This window comes from Condylura cristata, unplaced genomic scaffold, assembly GCF_000260355.1.
Source record: "Condylura cristata isolate star-nosed mole 26May11 unplaced genomic scaffold, ConCri1.0 scaffold00013, whole genome shotgun sequence".
Classification (NCBI taxonomy): Eukaryota; Metazoa; Chordata; class Mammalia; order Eulipotyphla; family Talpidae; genus Condylura; species Condylura cristata.
Window position 1 is genome coordinate 16,365,495 of NW_004567114.1, and position 19,459 is coordinate 16,384,953.

Below are 19,459 nucleotides of genomic sequence, written 5' to 3' on the forward strand. Positions count from 1 at the left end.
CAGAATAGGCAGATTAACGAAGTGCACGGCTGAGGGGAACAGCGGGCGGGTCAGGAGAGGTCTGCCGCGCCATGCGGATCACCGCTGGGGCAGGCAGAATCGAACTCAAGCGAAAGTGGCTTTAGCTTCCTAGTGCTGTGCTTTAATCCACTGCGCCGGGGGCCCTATCATCCCTTTTTATAGATGAGCAACCTGGATCCCAGTGGAGTAGGATTCAGGAACTTCCCTAGGGAAACTGAGTCAATAGATGACTAAACAAGGACTTCCATTCAGGAAACCAGCTTGAGAGCCCAGGCTTCCAAATGCCCTGTTAGAGGAGGTGATCTCCAAGCCAAGTCTTGTAGAGGAAAATCAGTGGACTAACTTAAGCAACACATAGAGAACCATTCCACATAGATGTACCTAACTGTGCAAGACTGATGGCTTTGAGGAAAGAAGCAAAGATACGAACTAACACTTGCTGTCATAGTAACTAATTCGAAGGATTTAAATGAGGGAGGAAATTATAAAAATCTTTTTATGCTAAGCCGGTTATAGAATGAAAAATATGAAAAGCAGATTCTTTGCCTGCTTTTAGAATATAAGTTCTAAAAATACAAAATGACAAATATTTGGAGTTGGTAATTTCATGGGGCAAACACCCAACAAAACAAAAATGTCTTCTTGTTTTTCTGATGCAATCATTACTTTGCTTTCTGCTATACAAGAGTGAAAGTTTCCCCACAAGTGTTGGTAAGTAAATATTAACCCCTCAAGTCCCATATAAACTTTCCTCCTTGTTTTATATTTTCCTTCATGAAGCCATTTTTTTCATACCTTTCCCCATATTTTGGCCTTAAAATTCAGATCCCAGGGCTCTCCCTGGAGGCACAGCGGGTTAAAGCACAGCATTGAGAATCTAAAGCCGCTTCTGCATGAGTTCCACTCCTGCCTGCCCCGGAGGTGACCACAAGGTGTGGCAGACCTCTCCTGACACACCTGCTGCTCCCCCTAGCAGTATACTTCGTCGATCTGCCTGTTCTGCTCCCCACTCTGTCTCTGGTGAAACCTCTCACTGTCCCTGAGCCTCTGGCCTGTACCCCAGTTCTGTATGCACAAATAAGTAAATCTTTAAAAAAAAAAAAATCAGATCCCAACCTACTATGGTAAATTATTAAAGCTAGAGTGAACTTACTAGAACCGGAAGGCTTCTAGAGGTTTCTAGGTTCTACTTTCCCATTTTTCTGATTTGAAAACCGAGGCACATGTGTTAAATGATTTTCTCAGCTGTGTACAGCTAGTTTTGGCAAAGCTGAGAAATAACTTTGTATCTCCTGATTTCCACTATATCTTGCTGCCTGGCCTTAAGCAGAAATCTACCACAAGTAAAAATATTATTTAGTTAATCAATCTAACAATATTATTGAGAGTATTTTGTGTCTGCTTGGGCATTTTTACAAGTTCATAGAATGCAGTGTTTTCGCAGTGTATACTTTGAGTAAATCGAAGCACTCAGTACATTCTCTCAATAAATTTCTCCTGGAGTTTCACATAAATGGCCTCCTGTAGGTGGATTTCAGAGTTTCTGCTGTGCAGCAAGTCCCCATTCTGAGAGTAAGATGCTTCCCTTTTTTGCAGAAATCCCAAACTCTACAAGTTCTTATCTTACTTGGGGGTGAGGGGCTAGCAGTCTGGTCTTCAGACAATTTTCAAATGCTTCCTTTTGGGTGTAAATGACAGCACATCACTCTTCTGTCCAACCCTCAGAAGATCTTCTGTGTCATTCAAAATTAAGTACAGAATCTTTACTGTGGTTTCAAAGGCCAAGTTTGTGCCTCCGCCATCTTTAATTTGTAATGGTCTCAGCTATCTTTAGAAGAGTACCCACTGTAAATGAAACATTCAGTAAGTAACTGTTCGCAGATCGAATAAGTGAATGGAAGTCATTGTTTCATTGAATAAGATTCATAAGATCATTCAAGAAACAGTTATTGAATTCCTGCTCTGGCCGGCACTGCTGGGGATAAGTGAACGGACATCCCTTATCCTCATGATGGCCATTGATGATTCAGTGTGGATACAAACAACTGAATCAATCACATTAACAAATGTAGCATTCTTGCTCTGATAACTCTTAAAAATGAAAGGCCCGTGCAAAATAAAGAGCTTATGTAATGGGCTCAGTGAAGGCAGGGGTGCCTTCCCTAAGAAGAAGTGAAAGCTAATAAAAGTTACCTACTTTATTAAGATTTGTGTGTTTCATTAGATGTAAATTTTACATTAAAAATGTTCAAGGGAAGTTGTGTTTTTAAAATAAGCATATGTTTAAGTGTAGTTAGTAATATGCAGGATGAAGTCTTTAGAGGCAATTATTTTGATATATGCATTTATTTTCTAATGCGTCCCTAAAATAAGTTGGATGAATCAATAGCCATAGGGATGGATAGATGGATTCATAATAATATATAATAAAAACAAATATAGCAAAATAGTAATTTTGAGTCTCAGTGGTGGATGTATAGGTGATCCTTGTAAATTTTTTTCAGATGTCCAGTTTGCTTGAAAATTCTCATAATATTGGGGGGAAAAGTGTTAACCTGATAAGGAGACTGGAGGGAGTCTTCTCCACCGAGGGCACAGTATGTACAAATGTAGTTTATGTGCCTTTACAGGTCTAATTTATAATTTAGATGATGTTTGTAAAAACAGTAAATGTATTTTAAATATGGAATATAGTTTTAATTATGTTTGCCTGGTTTTTAATTTGTACTCTATTGACTCATTTTTATTAGCTGTAACTGGAGATAGTCACTGACTTCTCTATGTGAGAGTAACCAGAGTCGACAGTCCCTCAGAGAATTAGCATTTAAAAAAAAAATCTGCTATTTACAGAGTACTTGACAGTTTGCAATGCCCTTTCACATGTTTCTCTCTTATTTAATAATGACAGCTAGACTGTGGGTGTGGGATAATAAAGACCATCATTATTTACCCCCATTTTGCCAACAAAAAACTGAAACTTAGAAGGGCAGGGAATGGTGATGTTTCCTAAGCCACAAAATACAAATAACTGACTACAAGCCTGTACTATCCACAGATCAAGTACGTGGGTTTCCGGTTTAGCCACCCATCCACTTCATATTCTTTCTCACCTAACTTGAAACATATAGCTGGAACCAGTAAATTCAGATACACAATTTCTTAGTATACATTCCTAAATTCAATCTCTTCTAGGAATCCCTTTCTTTGGCTGTTTCCCCATTAATAACATGCAATCATAATTTTTGGACAGATCTTCTTAAATACCTATCCTGTGTGAGCACATTTATTTTGAACTTTAAGAAATAAAATGATTTCACAGAAATTAGATCTCCATTTGCTCATGGTTGAGCAGCTGTAAGGACCTATGCACCATTCCACATACAGAAGATCCTAAGCTAGTCCTCATTTGTCTTTGTATATTAGGTTCAGGGAGTGATGAGCAGAGGTTACCTCAGGGAGATGAGATATTTCCCTTTATTCTCTCTTTCCTTCAGCTCACTTGGTGTTAGTAAAGTAAGTATCCCCCAGTTTAGTTAATAAGCTCATTGGTGACTAGAACTTAAAATTTTGTTATGTCTAAAGAAAATAAATCAATAATCTGGAACTTCAGATTCTATAGGGTTCATACATTTTTTCACTTAAAAATCTTATTCTGAACAAAAGTAGGAAATAAGCTACATGGTTTCTTCACCCAAATTTTCAATGAAGATAGGGCTACCATGTCTCAATTTTTATAAATTTGTGCTTTCAAAAGGACATCTTCTACCACTATAGATTAGAATGGTAGGAAGATAAATATAAACTTTTTTGTTGACACAAAAGTATTCCCAGTTTTAGTTCAAATCTAATCACTGATTTCATAGTGCCCTGGCTGCTGGTGTGCCACGTCCCCTCCCGTGGCGCCTAAGTGAGAAATCCTTAGAGCTTGGTATGGTCAAGGTACCGGGCACACGGGAGGAATACGTGGCCCTCCAGTAATGAAAGAATGGCTGATTCTCGAATGGTCACTGTAACTTTTTGATTTGTTTTCTGATTCTGTTGATGCACAACAAAGAAATGCTATGGATACTGTGCCTCATTTCTAATGATACTCTTGATAGGAGTGTAACTTCCTCTATTCTCGATACTGATTTACTTCTGAGAAACTCCCTTACAATCTTTTAATATTATTATACAATTAACTCCTATATACCAGGTGGTTTGTGAAATGAATGGAGAGAGTAATTAAAAGGATTAGAAAGGCATAGGTGATGGATAGGGCATTTGTTTAGCAGCACTGAACCTTGAATACACGGTGGTTTCCTAGGGCCCCAAGTTGGTTTTCGGGTCCCTGGCAACATCTCAGAAACAAAAAGAAATTAATGCATTACCTGTCATGTCTCTATTGAAAAAAAATCATTGTACCCCTATATTTGCTTGCCAAGAAAAACTGTATAAATACTGTGCACTCTTAAAAATAAATGACATTCAGATATGCACTCCTAGAAGTCATGTCTGTCTGTCACTCAACCTCATCCTTGTCCACCCTGCGCCAGAATTGCAATCCCTGAAACTTGTCTCCTGCTCCTGATGCGCTGGTCCGTGGCACTGGTGTTTTTATTTAACAAGCCTTACATACATACACTCTCCCCCCAGGACACATGTAACACTTCCAAGTGGGTGTCTGATTTTTAGACCTCTCCTAAAATACACAATCTAGAAATAGAGGGTTCTTGTGATATTTCAAGAAATGAACCCAACCTTGAGCACAAGGGCTAAGTGAAGGATGTGCATCAACAAAATGACTCTTCCGGCCTATTCTCTGCTACTGTTTTGTTTGGTTCTAGCCAGTGTCTTCTACAATCTGGATGAAAAGAGGGGCCCAAGGAAGCTGATACAGCTGTGCTGGATCAAGCCACCACAAATGAAAAGGCAGACAGTCTATCCTTTTTATGATCTCACCCTTCCTCTCCTTGAAACTTGTTTATTCGGGTTCTTTTACCATCTTTCAGCCATTTGTCAAGAAAGTTTTGCAGTGAATCTCTTTCCAAATGAAATAGAATTGCATTTTTTCAAACCCAAATAAGCTGCTTCATAACCTTGTTTATTTAACATCTGTATAGTGCCAAAAATACACACACTTGTTTTTAAAATAAAAATATAGACAGTGTCTCCTTTAATTTATTTATCGTCTAAACCTCAAAACATATGATTTCAATAGCACTATAAAAATGGTAGTTGTTATATGTTAATAAGAAAATAAGCACATGTGTATTTTTACAAAGAAAAGTATATTTACTGAGCTATACCTATGATTAAATCTGTTTCTTAAGCGTTCTGTGCTGGAGACAGGAATCTAAGTATTGCAGCGAAGTCTCTGTCTAATTCCTAATTGCTGCTACTTATGCTGTCTTGCTATATTGCTCGGTTTCCCTGTAATCTGAAACAAAGGAACAACTAAGGAGAAATGTGCTGTGGACCAGTATAAAACTGTTTGACTCTATAGCATTTGGTGTGTGTGTTGAAGACAGCCTAATTTTTGCCCCTTTCAACAGAAATTTCAACCTGTCTATAAGTGTAAAAGCGACAGGGCCTAGCAGACAGCCTCTCTTTAGTTTCACTGTTGTTTCTGCCACTTGATCTTTCCCGTAGTCTAGAGAAAATAAATGAAAAGACTAGTTCTTGCTTTTCAGTTTTTAATAAAAAGGCCAAGATTCAGTGGGTTGATTAGAACATGGTAACTCTGCCTTTCTTCAGCAGACATGTACTGAAGCAACTCTTCTGGCTACATGGTGTGTTATGTTATGCTTCATGTTAGAAAATAAAAGGGAGTGTTAGTATCATAAAACTTGATTTCTTGAATACTTGTCTATGGAAATGCTACCGTGTGTGTGTGTGTGCGAGTGTGTGTGTGTGTACACATACACACGCACATGAGCACTGGGATGCATAGTCTTGAGCAGAGACTTCAGCACCATCAAGATGAAATTCTTACTGGGTTTGCCCATTCCATATCATGAAAAAAACAAATAATGATATGACAACAATAAAAACTAATCTCTTGCAGATGTAAACCCATCAAGGTCGTGTCTCCAAAAGTCTAGTTAATTGAGAGACTTGCTAGCTAGAGTTAGATTAGGATATTTTGTAAAGGAATCACTGTTACAGCTTCTGATGACTATTCATTTTCACCTGTGAATGTGAAAAAATATATATTCTTTTATAATAAGAATACTGCCATTTCTGTGTTTAGACTGCTTGGGTTTGCACCTCAGTTTTGCCACCCCATGGCTGTAAGGAGACCATTTACACTTCAGTCGCCTCAGCTGTGTAATAAGGATAACAATGGTATTTATATGCTATAGTGGTGTGTTCAGAACTGAATTGCATTTCTCTCATTCTTTCACTATTACTACTTAAAAGAATTAGGAGTCATTGATCATTTGCTTTGCTACTGCTCCAAAGCCAGTAGGATCCCAGTCCTTTTAAACCTCTGAGATAAATTGCTATAGACCATGTATTAGTTCTTTATGAACCATAAACTTAATTGTTAATTTTTCTTTGTTTTCAAACTTAATATGAAATTTAGTATTCAGTAATGTTTTCAAAAGAAAAATAGTCTATAATCCCTTTGCAGTTGTTTGAGTTAGTTCTTCTAGAAAAATTTTTTAAGAAAATTAAATTGGTTAAACATCTATCATTTTATGGTTCCATTACTGAATAAACTTTAAAAAATTTCCTTAATTCCAGTGGTGGGAACTTATTTGAAGCATCAGGCTATGTAAGGCAGAAATAATTAACCAACTTAAAAAATTAAGCTTGCTTTTCTCTACTCAAGGTGTTTTGCCCTAGGAGCTGACATGCTAGAGGTCTTCATGGCATCTCTAAAATTCGACAATAAGTTCCTTATTTTAGACTCTTCATCTACTGATGGACTTTGCCTCTCTAGCACTGCTTGCTTTGGGGGAAAAATGAAATTGAAATGGCATGTAATATAACAAGCCTACTGCAGAATCCTAGCCAATCTCATATTTTTAAAAAAAGTGTATATGCATATTCCTACATCTACATACCAGCTGCTGGTTTTCAGCACACTTGCATGCATACAGGTAGAAAAGAAGAATGGTCAGAAAATGAATTCAATCCCTTACATTGTCACTTAACCAAGAAATTATGTGAGCAGAGATGGCCTGAACTCATTGTCTTCATTACTTCAAAACATATCATTGTAAATAGTCTAGAAATCTCAGAAGCAGTACATATACTTAACTTTAAAACTAATTAACTATTTTCTTGTTGTAATTCATATCCTTTTTAAAAAAAAAATATTTATTTGCACATACAGAACTGGGGTATAGGCCAGAGGCTCAGGGGAGGGGAGAGGCTTCGCCAGAGACAGAATGGGGAGTAGAACAGGCAGATCAATGAAGTACACTGCTGAGGGGAGCAGCAGGCGGGTCAGGAGAGGTCTGCCACGCCATGTGGTCACCTCCGGGGCCAGCGGGAGTCGAACTCATGCGGAGGTGGCTTTAGCTTCTTGGTGCTGTGCTTTAACCCGCTGCACCTTCATATACCTTTGCACGTGCATATTTCTTACCCCAGATAAGTAAAGTTTCCTCAAGTACCCAAAGCATGCCGTCTATGATTTGTGCCTCTTTCTAGGACACCTAGGTATACCTTTGACATATGTTGATTCACTTAAACACAAGGGTGAATGGAAAGAATGCCAGAAAATATCACTGATATTGAGCAAAAGACCCAAAATGACGTACATGGCATATAAAATAAGATATGACTAATAATTATTGTGACTAATAAATGACAAGGCAGAGTGGGGTCAGGAAGGGGAGTTGAGAAGTCTAGACCCATGAAAGAAGCAACCGAAGACTTGTTCGTGGTTCACTCAGAAAAATGTAGCCATTTAAATATGTATCCAATAACATTAAAAAAAATAGTCAAAATAAACTAGTATGTGAAAAATGTAAGAAAAACACTTTCTCATGCAGTCAACCAGTTGACCGAAAATATTTAAGCAAAAATATTTGCATATCATGCTATGTTCTGACTAGGGGAAGAGAACATTTGCTTATTTAAAAAAAGTCATTTTAACATACTGAGCCCACCTTCAGAGGGTTGCTTATGAATGAGAAAAAATGTGGAATAAAAAAGGAAAAAAAAGTTTTCAACCTCAAGTTTTCAACCTCAAGCCTGTTGGAATCATTGTTTACTAAGATTTTATTCAATGCATAAAATTTTGCTTTTGAATCACCGATGCATTTATTTGTATTTTATTGTTTAGCACCAATATAGTTCTTAGGAAAAGTCTGTAATTTTACTATTGAAATTAATATAGCATATATATAGTGGCTAAAACTACTTTCTCTCTGAAACCTACATGTTGGAACCTATATTAAGAAACATGTCATTTTGATGAATCTGTCTTACACATGAAAAAAAATTAAATAAAGCCATTTAAAAGTAAGGCAGTTTAAGTGAGCACATGTGGCAAGAAGCCTAATAGTTATATAAATGTTAAGTAGAAGGAACAAAATACTAAATCCTTTCAGTGGAACCTGAAAAAGAAGATTTTTATGAACTTGAAGAAACAACATGCAAGACTTCCAACTTCAAACTGGTCAATTAAAGGCATGTCTGCTCTCCTTTCAAAAATCACATTAGTGAAAGAATATGAGTAGAAGCCCTGCTCTACCTGTTGATTACTTGGCGGTAGCTGTAACTCCAAGTCGAAGATCACTGAGAGAAAAATGGTCAAATAAAGAGAAGGTGAAGCCCAGGTGTCTCTCAATGGGAAAATGCAGAGAAGTGGATAACCATCTACCCTGCGGAATTCCAGAAGGGCCTGTTTGCTTTTGAATTACAGGAGTGGAAATGAGCACATTAATGGTGTCTGCAAATGGGAGTTAAATTCTCAACTCTCTGTCCTTATCTCTGTCCTAGCACAAACTTCTAGGAACTACAAGTATGAATAAACTCGGAGAAGCTCTGGACTGGAGATGAAGGCAAAGAACAGCAGTCGGGTGACAAAAGAGATTTAAAATAGGAACCTAAATGAAAGGTATACCAGATGAGAGAATATCACTTCCTAACCCTGTCCTGCTCCAGAAAGATTGAACTCCACCGAGAAGAAGTATTTGCTCACAATTTGGAGTCCCAGGCATGAGTCATGACTCAATCACACATAAGTCAGTTGACTACCTGATCAGCCTGCAGTTTTTATTTAACAGATATCATTTACAGTATTTAATACTGTGGTATGTAGTGGTAACTAGCACACACTGAAAACTCATGGCTGGCATCTTGCTCATGTGAAATCCAAGGGATGCATGACTATCTGGAGCATGTGGCCGCCAAAGACTTCATAGAAGGTTGGGGCGGTAGAGGAAACATGAAGACTTTCAATTTTCTTAGCCCAGAAATGGCATATGACACTTGCACTCACAATCTGTTGTTCAGAACCATTCACATGGGAGATGTATGTGTGCAGGTAAAATATTGGGTGGCCACCAAACTCAACAACTCTCTGCAACCTAATGTACAGATTCTTGCAAGACATTTTACTTTCTTCACATGCACCAGTAATGGGACTTGTTTATTTCATTGCATAATTATTGTTTACTTCCAATTCAAAAGCGAATACATATTGCCTGTCCAGTATTTGCTGGCACAGTGACAGAACTGAGAATACAGAGATACATGTGGTATTATCTCTGGTCTCAAGGTTATTCAAGGTTATCATCTCTGGTCTCAAGGTTATTCAACCACTTTTTAGTTCACACTGGCTTTGAAATAACTTTCAGATCACTCCCACTTAATGTTATAATGGTGGATGTAAATCAGGGGCTAGTTAATCAAAGACTGTATATGTTATTGATTTATAATCAATGTGATCTTGTATCCCTGTCACAAATACTTAATTTCAGATACTTCTCCCAAGTCCTTTGAGTTGCTCCTCTTTTCCTTTTTAACTAAAATAATTGTTGAGAACACTTCCCTTTTTTATAATGGCAACATGTGATGATCTCAAATATGCTCCAATGATAGTAACTGCAAATTAATCTATTTCTCACTATTACCTTGTGGTTTACTTTTGATGTTCAATGAAGCAGGTTTGTAAATTAATATGAAATGCTCTGAGAAAGTTTCATAGCATATCAGTTGAAAGCAATTATCCAGGAAGGGTTTTTATATCTGAGTCAGTCTTGCAGATACATCTCATCTAGTTTTTGAAAGGAAATTATTCTGCTGATTAAAAAAGATATACTTATCTTAGAAATGCTATTATGCCTGTTCTTATGAGCTCACTAAACCTACAGCTTGAACAGCTTATTCCAGTCATACAACTGATTTTTAGTAGTTGGATCCTGAGAGTGTTAATAATTATTTTATAACGTTTGGTTTCCTTATGTTTTCTCCTCCAGAGTACCCGAGTAGCCTTGGACCATCTGGAGTCTGTGCCTGAGAAACTAAGCCTACTAGAAGATTTCAAAGACTTCAGAGTGAGAAAGAGTTGGCTTGTCTCCTTCATTATTTCTATCTGAGTGAGAACACTTGACATCTTCCTGATGTACAAAGGAAATTTAGAGAGGGAGGAAAAACCAAAAAAAAAAAAAAAAAAACAAAAACACTGGGGACTTTCAAGCAGTCTATTTTATCAGTTTATTGACACTTATGAAGTCAGAGTTGAAAATAATGGAACTTCTATATTAGCATAATGTAGGAGAATAGAGATGTTTACCCTACTACTAGAAGTGCATTTCATTCTCTAGAGCTTTAGCAATAATTAGAAAAACTTAAGAATTAACAAGGGTTACACATTGCAGTGACAATAGATAACTGTTTTAATTTATGAATTATCTTCTTTGTCTAAATTACAAATTTCCATGGTACTGTTTATTTTAGAGATATGATAGTGTGTGGGTTATCCTTATGCTGTGCTAAATGAACTCAAACCCACATAGGGGGTTAGATTTTCCATCCCATGTGATTTAGTGATAGGATTCTAAACACAAAGCAATATTTTATCTACTTAATGTGTGGATTTACATACTGTAAATTTTTTAATTCCTCATATAGGAGATGCAAAGCAAATAACCCTGCCACCCATCCAGTTCTGCCAGACAGATCCAGGCCAGGGAACAGCTTCACATATCCCTGTAAGATTGCATTTGCAGTGGGCAGTTTTAGCTACTTATATTTCTTGACCCTGTGTGGCTGAGAGTTAGTGTACAGTGAGAATTTCCCTTTGAAAACTCTTATCACATATTGACTTTAAAATAGAACTAGATTGGATTTAGGTTCTGTCTAAATAGGACATATTAACTTGGTGATCTAATAAGTAGTAAATACAGCCTCTGATTTATTGAATACACTGATAAGATGCAGCTCTCAGGTCTGCACTCTTAAAATTACCTATTTTAGAGTGTGTGTCAATGTTTCAGTAACTAAACCTTTGAGTGGGATCCAGGGTTGAGTTGATAATATCCAGAAATTTAGGTTCTTATAAATAGAACATAAACAAGTTTTTCTAGTATAAACATAAACAAGTTTTTCTAATGTCTCACTGTTTTCTTCTGATTTGATTATATATTTGCAGCCTAACTTCCTACCAAAGAATTAGGAAGGCAAGGCTCAGGAGGATGTACACTCCATCCACTCTTAGCTGAGTGCTATAGCAGTCTGCTATCAGACATTATATTACCCAAATATCTTTTTTCTTTCTAGCTAAGTCATCTAAATGAATGAAAGGTGGGCAAGAGGCTTTGGAAGCAGGTGGCATTTGTTACTAAGAAATAGATGCTTATCTTTTCCCATTATGTAATAAGAAAAAGCAAACATTAACCTAAAGTGACTTACTTTTTTCTAAATGGTCTGCATTGAACAGAACACTCATAATTACATTTTAAAACTTATATTCTTTGCTGTTAGCGAAAGGGTTTTTTTAGTTTTTATTAATGTTTATTCACCTTATGGGCTAATTCGTATCTATAAGTCTAGTTGATATATATGAACACTCACATAGGATTATGCCTATATAGTGAAATTTTTTAGGGAGAGTATTTTTTAATGTTTAGAATTGTACTTTCCCATATGAGTCATTAAAAATGAAACCTTCAGCTTTAAAAGCAGAAAATATTTCATTAGTAAGTTGTAGATGCTGCTCTGTGGCGAGCAGTAGCTAAATATTTTATGTCACATCTTTTTTCAAATTCTAAGTGAGCGCCATTTGTGGGCATTATTTTCCCTCAACTTACAGTTGGAAACAGAGTCTTGGTGTAAATTATTTGCAATTGGGACCTAGTTCTTTGGATTAACAGCAAAGCACACCTGTTTTGCCCTACTGCCTCTAATTTAAAACTAATCCTGTATGTACGCTAAAGCTGTGTTTATGAATAGAAGGAGCTTATTTAATGAGTTTAATGAAAACAACCAGACAGAGCCCTACATAAAAATACGTAAAGACTTTATTAGATGGAATTTATTTTTCAATAAAAAAGCCTTTCTGAAAACAAGAACACTATAGAAAAGTGTCCAGAGACATAAGTTGTGGTGAGACGTAAGCTGTGGTGAGACCTAAGTTGTGGCTCATATACCAGATAAAATTACTTAATGTCTCACAGGCAATTTCCTCCATGGTGTTACTCACCCGTGGTGCTACTCACCCCGACATTGCTAGCATATATATGAAAATGGACCCAATATAGATTTGCTAATGCTGTATTCTTTGATTCTGAGTGTAAAAGTAAGCCTCACCTCTTTTATATAAGCTTGCTTTTATTCTTGTTCAAGCATGTATCAGTCATTCTCATTTTTCTAGCCTAGTTTTTCTTAAAAAAAAAAAAAAAGGCTCATCTCTGCAATCCTGCACTTAAATATTACACATTTGGTGCAGAAGAAAGGGAGAAAGACTGGGCCCCGAGTCCACCTCAGATTTCCTACCGTTGGACAAGCTATCCTGGGCTCCAACTTTTGTTTTCTGAAAGTGAGAACTACAGGGATGACACCTGTGCACAAAATCCAATAATGTCCCAAAATTAACAACAATGTAAGGCAGTTACTTAATTCATTTAAAAATGATTAAGTTATATATAGCTTACTATACATGAGCTTAGAAGAACAGGGATCAGAATTGCAGGGAGGAGGGGTGAGAGGATCTACCAGAGGCAGAGAGAGAAGCAAAACAGACGAATCTAATGAAGTATAATGCTGAGGGGAGCAGTGGGCAAGATATTAGAGGTCTGCTACACCATGTGAGTCACCTCTCTGGCTGGGAATTGAAGTGGTCTTAGTAGTGATAGTGTTGAGTCTTCATCATTCCTAGGCCACCAGGGAGGCCCATAAATTTTTTAGAAAATGAAAACTTTGGGATTCAAATACCTTTTCTAGTTTGAACATTTAACAGATTCCTTGCTACTATTTTGGGGGCTCAATCCCTTAGATGAAGTTTCTTACATATGAAAATCAGTTGCCCTGATTTTATTGTAGTTTTCTCCTAATTCATCACAGGAATATCTAAATGTCTGCTGTATGTCATCCTTTACCCCAAAAATGAAAGGAGGAAAGCTCTGAAGCTTTTTACTTTCTTAATTTCTTTATTACCTGAAACTTTTATCCCTTTGAGGTCAAGTAAGTTGTCCTTCCATTTAAAAAGGTATGTGATATAATAGTTAAAAGGGCTCTTTATTTAAAAGTATTTTAATAGGGAGAGTGTTTGACACCACGCATGACCTTGGGGGACAGTACACAGCATGTAAAGGTGACACGTGTCATTCATGACCATCCTTGGACAGCACACTTAGTTATTTAAACCTTTTTTTCCCCCTTCAACTGAAGAGTATAAGTCATTTCAGATTGGCATGAAGACTTGTGAAAGGATGCAGATAACGATTGTGGGACCCTAATTTTTATGTGTATGGGACATACCAAATAACCATTTTCCTTAGCGCTGAAGACCTATGATTTCCCCAGCTCTCTCTCAAAATACCTACAGTCATTATCTATGCACTGGTGGTCTCTTATTCTGCTACCAGGCACCAGTGTTTCTCTCATATACCAGTTTAGATCCTTGTTGTTTTTCCAGGACTCCTACAGCTTCTCGGAGAGGATGGATGGGCGTCGCCCTAAACACAGAGTGTACAGAGAGCCTCTTCAGCAGCACCGAGATGGCACCAAGTGCAGAGTCAAGAGCCTCAAGGTAATGTCCTTTATTTATATTTTCAGGCTTTGAGCATTAGCTGCGTTTGACTACATCCTTTTCAGCAGCTCTGAAGACTTTGTGTATGAGTGCATACAAAGGGAAAGACTTTCCTTAACATATGAAATAGGTTTTCAGTTTCTGAGGGAATCAAGGACTAAAATGCAAAGATTGTGCTTATAACACTTATTTAACATTTTTTAAAAAGATTTATTTATTTATACGTACAGAACTGCGGTATAGCCAGAGGTGTAGGGGCGGTGAGAGGATTCACCAGAGACAGAGCAGGGAGCAGAACAGGCCAACTGACAAAGTACACTGCTGAGGGGAGCAGCGGGCGAGTCAGAGGTCTGCCGCACCATGTGGTCACCTCCGGGACATGGGGGGATCGAGCTCATGCTAAAGTGGCTTCAGTGTCTTGGTGCTGTGCTTAACCCGGTGCACCACCGGGGAGGGCCTGTGCTTAAACTTTTAACTGGGCTCCTTGAATTGATGCCACTGTTGCTTAATGGGTTGTCTATGGGAACTGATGTTGCTTATAAAATTTGAGCCAGGAAACCCCTGGTCACTTAATAATGATATTTCAGCTTATGGTTCATTAACGTGGAGCAAATCCAGGGACAAGGAGGACTTGACCGTATTGAAACATGCCGTTCTCTACTCTGCTTAGCATGTGGATGATTTTAGGCCCATTAGATCTTGAAGGTTATTAGTCTAGAGCAGGCAGTGTTGACATTTGAATCCAATAATTCTTTGTTCAAGAGATTTCCCTATGCCTTGTAACATGGTTAACAGAATCTCTAGAATTTATTCATTGGGTGCCAGTAGCACCTTCATTCTGAGTATTGAAAAATGTCTCAAGATATTGCAAGCACTCTCAAGAGGACAGAACTGCCTCCCATTGAGAACATTAAGCTACAGAGATCCACCCCCATTTGGATATATATTCCAAGTTATTTTAGGTGGGGCAAAAGAGAAGAAATAATGACAACTAAAGCTTCTTCTGGCTTTTTTATATTCTTAAAATCTTCAATATTTGTGAATATTCATCATGCTGAATATAACCATTTATTACAGCCAAACATAATTATCTCTAAGATGGTTCTTTCCTTCTCTGAATGTAATTGGATTGAATGCTCAATGGGTATAAAGACAGTTTATTTCCATGAGTCTTCCCTGGTCTGCTTAAAGTGAGCAGCCACTTTAAGCACCCATCCCAAACTAACTCTTAGTCCTTATCATTGACATTCCTACTGTGACTGTGCCTTTTTATCTGATTTTCACACATTGGTATTACTGACAGTAGTAGTGACCTTGTTTTCACGCAACAAATTTTATGTTTACTGCGTATGATCTGTCAACATTCCCATGAAGCCCAATATACTCGTGCATTTCTCCACCACTTAAAGGAATGCTGCCGACCTTCAACTGAAATACAAGGCTTTGGCAACAATAGCTAATAGTAACCACTAATCATTTTGAGCATACCTTAGAACAAACCGCATGAAATTGCCTTTTTTTTTTTTTTGCAAATGTCACTTTATATGCATTATCTCATTTGCAGTATCCCTATCAGACCAGTACCATTATTTTTCCTCTTACACTGACGAGAGCAATTCAAGTTGAGCCAGGATGCAAACCTACATCTGAGTGATATTAGTAATCAGTATCCTTGGCCATTAGACTATTAGATTATAAATTTGCACTTCTTATACCCTAATTTTTCTGAAAGTCACCCAATGTAGTATTATATTTCTAATATGTAAAAGTCAGTTTTTACAAAAATGCATAAACACTATAGATATCTCTTAGTTCAACAGAATAAATGAAACATTTAAAACATTATTTCCAAATTTAATTAGATTTATTATCAGGTAAGTTAGTGCTGTCTCATGGCACCAAAATTGCCATAAATCAGGGCAGTTTCCATAACATCATCTAGCAAAGCCAAGGTTTCAGATGTTTAGCAAATTATCACATTAGAGTTCTATTTAAAATACTGTTTGTAGCCAAAGAGGAAATCAGGCCTCGTTTGTAAGTGGCAACACTTAGTAAAGTGAGAAATAAGTTTGGAAAATTGTAAGATAGTACAAGGTATAGGAAAGGACCACAAATTATATTTCATGATGACATTTTTCCACATGCATGCTGCTCACACTTTTTCAAATATTGACCCATTTCACTGATAAATTTGTAGACTATTATATGTGTGAAATTTCTGGCCTGAAATAATGTACTCACCTAATACAAACTCATGAAAAAAAAACTCATGATTTTTAGTCATTGGAGGGGAATGAATTACAAATACCAATGATCATCTGCTTATATAATTTTTCTGAAAATAGTTATTTAAACACTGAGAGAGGAGACAACTTCAAAATAAGCCTGAGCACAAATGAGTGAAAAAGTCAAGTCATTCATTTCTTGGCTTCACGGATAGATATTCAAAAGGGCTTCTTCAGATTAATAATTGGTATCCTGAAAAACAGCAAGGATTGTAACTCTGTTAAGAAAGAAGGTGCCCCATTTTCTACATTTGTGTGATGAAATGGTATTTCACCAATGCCTAACTTCTCCCATGTTTTGCTAGGACAGAATTCAAAGAAAAAGATACATTGTAGGATTTGAGTTACTGGTTCTACTGAAACCATCAGTTCCTGGAAATCAGTTAGTGTAAGATTCACTTTAATTCAAGAAGCATATGCTGAGCAGCTATTTTATTATATTACAAAGTTTCACTGTAGCACTATCAGCTTTACTACTTATTGAAGTGGGGGTACAGGACAAATAAGAGATAGAAGGTGTGATCATCAAGTAGTGACTAGATATCTCGTTATCTTAATCCTAACATAATTTGTGTGCAGTTGTCTTGGTACAGGAGCTATGGGCCAAATCTCACCTGCTGTCGGCTTTGTAACTGACATTTTATGGGAATACACCCACATTGATTACATATTATTCAGGAGTGTTTTCACACTCAAAGACAGAGTTTAGTAGTTGCAAGTGAAACTGTGGCCCACAAGGCCCATTATATTTACTATCTGACACCCTAAAGAAAATTCTTGCCAATCCCTGGTCTAGTGAAAGAAGAAATTACCAATCTTCTAATCTTTATTCTTTATAACATGTGTAAAATATTTCCTCTTTGCTTTCCAGTCAAATAATTACTGTTCCTCTTTGGAAAGCCATCATACTTACCTGGTCATTCAACAAATACTCATTGAGCACCAAGCACTTAGCTAGATGACACTAGATGTACTAAACAAGAGTGATCACCAAAGACAAAGATCCCTGCTCTTTGGGCACTTCCATGTCAACTACAGAATATTCCCATTTGCTGTCATCATTATTGTTTTTAAATTTATACATTAAAAATAAAATGTGTGGCACTTCTACTCTGTACAGGCAATGTGCTAGGGACTACAAAAACAGGGTAGATTAAGAAAAGTCATTACCAACCCTTAGGACTTTACTTTCACTGCAGTGCAGGAGAAAAGGATAAATGGTACAAAGGAAGTATCAGTAAGTTTCACTCCAAGATCAGAGAGCAGATCTATGCTTTAGAGTCCTTAGAGAAGAGTTTTGTAATAAGGGGCTGTGAAGGGTTTTACCCACATCTGTTTGAAGAGGATCACTATTAGCATTTCTGTTGTGGTACTGGTGATAGCAGATCACCTTGGAATAGCCATGCCTGAGGGCAGCTGGTTTCCCTCCTGTTGTTCCTGATGTGAGAAAGCAGTGAGACAGCAGGCTGGGTCTCTGCAGAGTGTGTAGTACCTAATGCAGGTTCTCTCTTAGGCCAGGCTAAAGGCTACCTCCTGGTGTTGACTGTGATGGCAATCATGAGGACAAAAATGTCCTGAAACCAACTGAGATTTTTCAGCAGAACCAACCTCCACAATGGCTGAGCGCATAAGATAATATTGTCCTAAGCTGACCAAATTCCTGATAATGCTGATCTAAAATATTTTATTTATAATTCAATTCTTAGCTAAATCTGACACATTTTCTGCATGTTCAAGCAGACAGCAGAAGTATTCCATCACCTCTCTTTCATTAGGCTTAAGTGGGTTTTTGTAGGACATACACAGTCCCATGCTGTCCCAGCTGTTTCAACTAGAACAGAATGTTCAAGAGTCGGCCACTGATGCAGTAAAACTGACTGCTAATCTGAATTCACAGAGAGCATGGATTTATCCAGGAAATTCCCATTTGTTCCCTACTCTTTTTGATTCTCATTAAATACGTGGTTTTAATTAGCATTGAAATCTTTTTTTTAAGATTTATTTATTTATGCATACAGAACTGGAGTACAGGCCAGAGGTGCAGGGGCAGTGAGAGGATTCACCAGAGACAGTAGGGAGCAGACCAGGCAGATCAACGAAGTACACTGCTGAGGGAAACAGTGAGTAGGTCAGGAGAGGTCTGCTGTGCCATGTGGGTCACCTCTGGGATGAGGATTGAACTCATGCTGAAGTGGCTTTTGCTTCTTAGTCCTGTGTTTTAACCCGCTACGCCACCCGGGAGGGCCCAGCATTGAATTTTTAAGTAAAATCAAAGAAGGCATGTTTTGTTCCCATCTTTCTTCCTCTTGAAAGGAAACCCATTTCAGTTTCTTGTTGAAGAGTTCATAGGCAACTTCTTTTTAAAGAAGCAGATGTTTTACAGGATAAGGCAGATGAGGAAGTGTTGATAAAGGCTTTCAGTACAGTTTATGAAGGCAAAGTTTGCCTTTATCATATTTATTCAAAGTAAGCACCTGTAGACCCTAAGTATATGTTTTGTACATAGAAGCAGTATCTCCTTCCTTGAATCTCTCCATGGTTTGTGATTTTCTCATAGCAATTACTGGCTGTTAGCACACTCTCTCAGATCAGCTGTTTCTTAGATCTACAATAATAACCTTAAAAGCATGCTATGTACAGTTCCTGGTGTGAATCAGGATTTTACTGATTTTGATTTAGTGACTAGTAAGATACACTATGAATTTGTTCAGATAATTTCACAAGCATTGCTTGGGAACAGTAGTATGTCCATGGGGCAGTTTGAGGGAACTTTAACTCTATAAATACTCCAATGATCTCATTTGTAACCACCACTTCCAAGCTTTGATATGAAATCCTATGCAGAGTCCTCTGCAAACAAAGTTCTATACTTCCCCAACCCCAAACCATTTGTCATGCTTCAAGCCTCTCCTATATAGAAACTGAGGATATAAGGCAATCTAAATGTTAACCTAAAAATAGT

At 37.4% G+C, this 19,459-nt stretch overlaps 1 protein-coding gene across 1 annotated transcript in view; it reads left to right on the forward strand.

The window, feature by feature from the left end:
- Positions 1–19,459, forward strand: part of LOC105853557 (centrosomal protein of 128 kDa-like) — a 68,931-nt gene that overhangs the window by 36,999 nt on the left and 12,473 nt on the right. The window contains exons 3-4 of the mRNA XM_012724329.1: positions 10,440–10,517; positions 14,099–14,212. Of these exons, the coding sequence (XP_012579783.1) occupies positions 10,440–10,517; positions 14,099–14,212 (192 nt within the window). The remainder of the gene's footprint in view (positions 1–10,439; positions 10,518–14,098; positions 14,213–19,459) is intronic.